The sequence below is a fragment of the Papaver somniferum genome, chromosome 4, assembly GCF_003573695.1.
Source record: "Papaver somniferum cultivar HN1 chromosome 4, ASM357369v1, whole genome shotgun sequence".
Classification (NCBI taxonomy): domain Eukaryota; kingdom Viridiplantae; phylum Streptophyta; class Magnoliopsida; order Ranunculales; family Papaveraceae; genus Papaver; species Papaver somniferum.
The window spans coordinates 9766282-9774356 of record NC_039361.1 but is presented as its reverse complement, the minus strand read 5'-3'; the positions used below and the strand labels follow the sequence as shown (position 1 = coordinate 9774356).

Genomic DNA, 8075 nt, shown 5'->3' with positions numbered 1-8075 from the left:
CGCGTAATTATTATCGTGTGCAATATTTAACTCCTACATAGTCATTACACCATTGAAATTATTGAATAGCTGATAAGAGTGCTAGAGTCTCAGCTTGCTCACCGTTGAAGCTGATGTTGTCCAACATTGTGCTGCACAATAGTTTCTGCTGGTGTCATAGAGGATTTCTCCACAGCCCAATAGAATGTGTAGGAAGAGAATTAGAAATTAGAGAAGCATCAACAAACGTTATCATATAATCAGCATATAGTGGAAAGTCCACAGGCACACTGCACACACTTAGGAGACCGATACGTTTTTTAAAACTTTTACTTTCAGTTTACAGATTTACTTTGCGGAAAATGGGTCATTTTTCCAAATATTTTTAAAACATGGTTTTATTGGACGAGTAAAAATTAGTATGGGTGAAATGGACACAAAAAAAAAATAGGAAGAATGAAACTGGATTCATCCTGGCATAAACTTAAAAAAGAGCGAGGATGAAACTGGATGCATCCTGATGTAAATTAAAAATAAAAAAAGTATTTGAAAATGGGTAGGATGAAATTGTTTACATCCTGACTATTTTTACATTCTCGTCCATTAAAACAATATCAAATTTTACATGTCTTTTTCACCCAGGAATTGTTGATTTTGATCTTTTCAACCAATTTTGTGTTTACTAAACCGTGGTAGGTATAATATTTAGCACCCTGTAAGGCTGTAATATTTTGGCCTCGGAGGTGGTCCATGCTGTATGCGATAGGGACATACAGTACTGGTCCTTAAATGCGATGGGATCTAACAGTTCATTTATTTACAAGTCTCTTATCCATCTACCAAGCAAGTAATTTTTTTTTAGAAAGACTAAAAAAGGACAAAGTTAGAAAGAAAGACACCAGGGGCATGGGGTTGTTTAGCAGCAGAAAAGCTCATTCTGGTTTCTCCGGTTCGAACACAGCTGAAGAAGTAACTCGTGGAATCGATGCAACCGCTCTTACCGCCATTATCACCGGTAAGCGTTCTAGCTAAAGTTATTGATAACATAATTAACTTGATAGTTGGGTCGCGTGTGTATACAACATATAGAGGCTCCGTTTTGTTCAAATAATTTTTTTTTAATCTTCAACATATCATTACTTTAAATAACAGTTTAAATAAAGCCTGAGTAATAGCTTTTTTAGACATAATACGTTATGATTTCTCATCCCCTGTCGTCGGCTATTCTTTTTTTTTGGCCATTCCCACTCATGTATCATTTATCGTTGTAACTTACAGGTGCATCAAGTGGTATTGGTTCTGAGACTGAACGTATTCTTGCATTACGTGGAGTTCATGTTGTAATCGCAGTTAGGAATATGAGTAAGGGCCAAGCTGTCAAAGAAGCAATAATGAAAGAAAACTCTAATGCCAAAGTTGATGTCATGGAGATAAATCTTAGCTCCATGGCTTCGGTTAGAAAATTTGCCTCCGAGTTCAAGTCTTTGAATCTTCCCCTAAACATTCTCATGTAAGATACACGAAATGAATTTGAGCAATTCTAATCACTAATTTTTCAAAATTGTCTGCAGCTTCTTTTCTTTCCCCATAATAGTGAGACAATTTCGATTTGTGCCAATATTATGTATATGATTGTCGATTCAGCTGCCCAAAAATCAGGGGTTGTATTGATCAATGCTTTCGTTGCAGTAATAATGCAGGTGTTGCAACCTATTTTAAGCTGTCCCAAGACAATATTGAAATGATGTTTGCAACAAATCATCTAGGTACGTATGCACCTATCCGCTGCATTACACATTCAATTTTCGCTTTCTTGTTACCAATAGCATTTGAACTTTCACATATACTGATTTCTCTTCGATCGTATATCATGTAACATTTTCTCGCTTTTGAAGGTCATTTTCTATTGACAAATCTTCTGTTAGAAACCATGAAAAGTACGGCAGATCAAAGTAACATAGAAGGAAGAATCATCAATGTTTCATCTAACGCTCACAAGTATTCGTACAATGGGGGGATTCTGTTCGATAATATCAGCGATGAATCAAGGTAATATTAGAAATGTACAATGCATATGTATAGAGGTTAAGGATTATGTATCTGGTATCCTTCCCCAAATTTCATCTTATCTTTTCTTTACCATCCAGGTTCAATATCATGTGGGCATACGCACAATCGAAACTTGCAAATGTATTGCATGCTAATGAGCTCGCAAGACGCCTCAAGGTATGTATAGTAACAGAAAATTGCATCTGCTTAGTGGTTTGTTCAAATTATACATATGTGTTGGATGGACAGGAAGAAGGGGTGCTAATAACATCAAATTCACTTACTCCTGGAGCTGTTGAGACCAATATTTTCCGGGATACCATTTTAAGTGGTAAAACCGTCGCTGCGATCTTTCTTCTCCGGTCAAAATATTTCCCTTACTCATTTTTGCGTACGAGTTTTTTGATAATTTTCCGTTGCTGGTTGAATGCAGGTATTGCTACATCTCTTGGAAAATATTTCTTGAAAACTGTGCAGCAGGTTGGTATAGTGCACAATACTGCATACGTACACTTGTTTGGTGCCGAATGTTATTTGTTCTCCGTTCTGGTTACAAATTTGTTTGCTTTGTCTTCAAGGGTCATGTTTTGGTTTTGCAGGGGGCATCCACAACTTGTTATGTTGCTCTACACCCGAATGTCAAAGGCGTAAATGGTGAGTATTTTAGGAACAACAATATTTCAGAATCGAACTCTAAAGCTCAAGATACAGAATTATCCAAGAAACTATGGGATTTCAGCATTAAGTTATGCGAAAATAATGGCAATGCTTAAATATCTAGTGAGCCTGCATTGTACTCAACGTGCAATTCAATTTGCAAGACAGTACTACAATAATTCAATTTGCATTGTACTATATTAATATCTAGTACTAGTTGATTTTTTTTTTTTTGAAGGAAAAAAAGAAGAAGAAGCTCTTTAGATTATATTAAGCATGGCGAGATTGGGATATACTCAAACTAATTGGGGTATACCCAATAAGACAAAATCTGGTTATTTTAAAGTAAAATCAAGCCACCCCTTAACCTTGTATTTTCTAAATAGCTAAACGCCCTTGGTTAATTAACACTAAAATTCTGATTAGGTTAATTAATTGAGTTTAGATTAAAATTATGAATTCAGTAGATTAAACCTTTCATCTGTCTTATGAGTTCGATTTCGATCAAAAAATTTGGTTTTGAAAATGTACAAGGCCGGCAAGGTCGACCAGTTTTTCGCCGGCAGTGCCCAATTTGAATAAGATGCCGACCAGTTTTTCGCCGGCAGTGCCCAATTTGAATAAGATGCCGACCAGTATTCGGCCGGGATGGTCCTCGGATAAATAACACGCCGACCATCTTGGGCAACAATCTTACAGTCGGCATGTAAATATTTCCTACCATGCCTGTTATCGTAAAGTCGGCATGCACATAATTTATAACACTGTCGGCTGACATGTAGCCGGCATGTTAAGGATTTCTGTCCTTGCCGACCTAAACATATACCAAACAGAAAACAAAATATGGAACATGTAATTTACTTTATTCATACGATTTTGGTTACTACATTGATTGAAACATAAAACCTAATCCTTGTCGAGGGAAAACCGAATGCACTTAGCATGTGCATCAAGCCTTTGAACCCCTAGGAGACCCTAGTGGACGAGTTATAGTCTCGTGAGGGCTTACATAGAGGTATACCGACAAAACCTACACTAAAACTTCTAAAACCATCAATCTTCCTCCGAGGAAGAAGATACCGCATCCAAGTAGTCCGGGTTATCCTCCAGGATTATTTCGGCCAAGAAGTGATAGCTTGCATCGAATGTGAATGCTTTCCCCTTTACCTCCAAGTAGCGCGCTTTCACGACTTCATGCTACAAAAACAAACTTACATTTGTTAGTGGTGTTTCATTTGGAAGATAAAACAACATGGATCACGTAAAAGAAACCACAAAAATACTCACAAATTGTTCAATGGACAAGGTGAAGGGGAGAGTGTTAAAAATCCGAGGTTGGAGAGCTAAAAATGCAAGTATCGCATTTTCAATGACTAGGTGCCTCTCATGCACCTGTTGAACACTTTTTTCATTTGGATTCCCAAAGTCTTGGATACATTTATTGTGTACCCTAGCCCAAAAGGTTGTGGAATCCATCCTTTCGGAGGATTGACGTCTAAGGTTTTTTTGCCACATATAACCGGCAGGGTCGATAACATACTACCCTGTCGGCTAATAAACAGCCGGCTAGGTAGAAATTTTGTTACCAGGACGACCTGATAAGATTTTAGGCATCAGGAAAAAGGTTTTTTTGCCACACATAGCCGGCATGGTCTATAACATATTACCTTTCCGGCTAGTAAACATCCGGCTAGGTAGAAATCGTATTACCTTACCGACCCTCGTAACTACACAATTTCCATTATCAGGATCGGCAATCTGACAATTTACAACCTTGACGGCCCTGGGACAGTGCAATGTAACTTAAAAGAAGCATGCCGCCATATGTATTTAAACTTTACATAGCTAAACAAACCATTCATTCAACAACTAGAAATCCAACATTTTTTGTCCAAAATACGAAAAACATGTCCCATAAACCTTAAACAAACATTTTTCCACACCATTAACTTAAACATTTGTCCACCACAACATAAACAAATAAACTAGGATAGCATTAATTCACCACGACCACGAACACGAACACGGCCCCGTTTTGGAACACTACCTTCACCACTACGACCACTGCTGCTACCTTCACCACCACGACCACTGCTGCCACCTTCACCACCAAGACCACTACGAGTCCTCTTTTTATCAGCCTTCATCTTGGCTTGTGCTTCCCTCCTAGCTTTTTCTTCCGCCTTTACTTGAGCCTCAAGTTGCTTGAACAATATATGGTCCTCCTCATTGTCAACATTGCAAGCATAGTCAATGTGCTTGGTTTTCTCTTCAATCGACAAAGGATCTCATCTGTCTTTCGCGCAACACAACACCCTCACAAAGGTCTTCAACTGGTCCTTCTATTTTCAATTAAACAACAAACAATTAATAGAATGATTCGGTAATGAAATCAATCTTAAAATAGTAAGAGGAACTCTAAAATACTTACAAAGAACTTAAGCATTGTTGTTGGGTCTTTCGATTCCATCTTCTTCTTACGAGCCAGTTCTTCAGCACTCATTTTCCTAATTACAGTAGGACGAGCCCAACCCAAGTACCACTCATGTATCTCTCAGTAGCTTCATGACCGGTGGTCACGTCGTCCAAAAGAGTCACATCGATTTTACGGCGATGTCTTTCGTTTCAATGTTCTTGAGTTGGTGCTGGAAGGTAAGCGACGTTCATAGTTTTTTGGGAAGTGGTGAAATCAGTCATATCCACAGTAAAGAACGGCTTCGCTTCATCGAAATGAGGTTCTTCTTGGACGTAACCCAATTGTCGCATTACCCGATTGGATCGTACAGTGAAAATCCATCAAACGTAGTCATCAAGGGTCCATAGTATAATGCAAAAACTTCATTTCTCCTTTGGATTAAACCTTGATTTCTATCATCTCGATACAGATCAAATATCACCTCCTCTACAGTAAATTTTTCGATGGCGTCTCGGAGTTTCATAAGATTTTGCGGCATTTCCTTATCCTGAGTACCCTTAAAACTGTACCTTTGCGCTCTTGTGGAATTTCGTCTCGGATGATATTCTTACCTTTATCTACATTACCATCATCATCATCACCATCATGATTACCTCCTCCAATATCAGGCATTTCTTGATCACCATTATCATCATCATTGTTATCTCCTCCATCAGCCGAAATGCTTTCATCAACATCATCATCATCACCTATTCTACCAGATGGAATTGATTGGTCTTCATCTGGAGTATCGTCTGAATCACTGGGTTCAGATGGTGGTTGAGAATCATTCGTTATACGGATCTTTGTCGTTCCCAGAACAACGTATGTCTCCTCGATGTGTTAAAGTCAAGAATTTTTCATCCACATGAGGAGGTCTTGAAGGAGGACTAAGAGCTTTCAGAGCTTTCTTCTTTGCCTTTTCCAACCTGAACAAGAACAATTAAGAAAAAAAATTACAGGTTGGAAGGGTCGACAGGTTTAACCAATCCGGCGGAACAATGGCCAGAAGGGTCGACTAAAACATATGTGCCGGATATAGTATAGCCGACAGGGTATCATCAAAATAGCCTTCCAGTTGATGACAAATATGAATACAGTAGAACATTAATTTTTCACATTACAGATCGGCAAGGTCCATTACCCATACACTGCCGGACAACTAACAGCCGACATGGTCTTATATAAATACCTTTCCGGTTTTATAAATTCTAGGCATCAGGAACCAAATATTAAAAACAAGGGGTCGGCAGGGTAAAAACTAATAAGATGCCGGCTTCATTAAAAAACTGATACCGACAAGGTCTACATTTGAATAAGCTGCCGGCTCTGCTAGTAGAAGTTACAGATACTAAACAGCCGACAATTTCTTCAACCTAAGAGCTTGCCGGACAAACCCTAACTATGAAAACCCAGCAAGGTCGATAACATAGTACCTTGCCGGCGTCACAACTGCCTATTCACATTCTCGATTTTTATGCCCTAATTTAACATGCAAACATCAAATCCAAGTACTAGAGTGAGTTTAAGTAGGCCCTTACTTTCTTAATCGCACCATTTCTTCGTTTTGAGCGGGTTCAATTTCTCCTTCTTCAACCGTTTTTTTCTTCACTTCCTTAGCAACCAAACTTGCAATTTCAGGGTTATACTCATTGGGTTTTCGATTAGCTTCTTTCATACGAGTTGCCCTCCTCCGTGGTGGATCCATTGATGAAGATTAATCGGAGTTTTCGAATCGACGATTTTAACGAATTGGTCGACGAGTTTTGGTGGTGGTGGTGGTGTGGGGGGGGGGGGGGGGGGGGGGGGGGGTGATGGTGACGTAGGGTTGTGGAGGAGAAAAAGAAGAGAAGAAGAAGATGAAATGAAAAGATTAAAACTTATTTAGGGTAATAGGTTTTTAAAGGTTAAGGGTAGTTTTGTTACTTACCCATTAGGACTCCCCCTAAAACCCTCAAACAGAGTCCCTTTAAAATTGGGTATACCCCAATTAGTTTGAGTATACCCCAATCAAGCCAGGATATTAAGGGTGTCCTTTTTTTTTTTGAATCAAAGAAATGGACTGTATTGAAAGAAAATCAGTTAAAGAGTTGGGTTCTGTACTTGACAAGTTGAGATCTAATCTCTAGAGAAGGAGAACTAGTCCATGAATGATTTAATGCATCTACTCTAGCTAATCTAGAGAGAATATCAGCTACTTTATTTCTCTCTTTGGGAATGTAGTAGCATTTCCAAGAGTTATTTTTTTTAAAGAAAAGTTGAATATCCTTAATCATTTTAGCTAAACGCCAGTCGATAAGAGAATTCTTGACAACTGTATCGGCCACTGTCTTCGCGTCGAGCTCGAAATATACCTTCTCTAGATGTAGAGCATGTGCCCAGTTGACAGCTTCCCACAGTCCCATGGCTTCTGCATGCTCGGCGCTCACAACATCCTTCAGATGGATACATTTTGCTGACTGCTGCAGACCTGCACAATCACGAATTATTAGTCCTATACCCCCAAGTTATTTAAATATGAACCATCACAATTTAAAGTAACAGTATGTTATGAGGAGGAATCCAATGACTTATACTACGACAGACTCTATGACAAGTAGAGACTTTTAGGTTTCGTTGTGAGGAGTGATCTTCTATATAGCTTCTACACTTCTTGATAATCCTGTCAGGTAAAGGATTAATGTTCTTGAACACTTTATCACATCTATCAAACCACAAGCACCAAGCTGTGATGGTTCTATTACAGAGTTCCTCTACTGAAATCTTTTGAGCATATAGGTCATCGAACCTCTTTAGATTATATTAAGAGTGTTCCTTTATATACCCCTAGAAATACTAACGGTACCCCTTTATCTGCTTACCCCCACCATTTAACTACCTACCCCATCAATCCTCTGAAATTCGTATACCCCCGAGAAACAAAAGCATAAACCTA

The 8075-nt window shown here is 38.7% G+C and overlaps 1 protein-coding gene across 2 annotated transcripts; it reads left to right on the top strand.

Annotated features, from left to right (window-relative positions):
• The first annotated feature begins 628 nt into the window (after positions 1-628).
• Positions 629-2881, top strand: LOC113273515 (short-chain dehydrogenase TIC 32, chloroplastic-like). Of its 2 annotated transcripts, none has more exons than XM_026523209.1 (8): positions 629-994; positions 1258-1489; positions 1669-1745; positions 1905-2028; positions 2127-2205; positions 2278-2359; positions 2462-2508; positions 2628-2881. In XM_026523209.1, exons 1-8 carry the CDS (start codon positions 769-771, stop codon positions 2799-2801), a joined length of 1041 nt encoding a protein of 346 aa, XP_026378994.1. In that variant the 5' UTR covers positions 629-768; the 3' UTR covers positions 2802-2881. The 2 variants fall into 2 exon arrangements, with proteins under 2 accessions (XP_026378994.1, XP_026378993.1); XM_026523208.1 differs by having other exon boundaries at positions 1875-2028.
• Positions 2882-8075: the final 5194 nt, after the last annotated feature.

Coding starts and splice junctions, on each gene's coding strand:
- LOC113273515 (XM_026523208.1), top strand. CDS start 769: ATGCGATGGGATCTAACAGTTCATTTATTTACAAGTCTCTTATCCATC. Junction 1,746..1,874: donor GTTTGCAACAAATCATCTAG/GTACGTATGCAC, acceptor TCGCTTTTGAAG/GTCATTTTCTATTGACAAAT. Junction 2,206..2,277: donor AGCTCGCAAGACGCCTCAAG/GTATGTATAGTA, acceptor TTGGATGGACAG/GAAGAAGGGGTGCTAATAAC.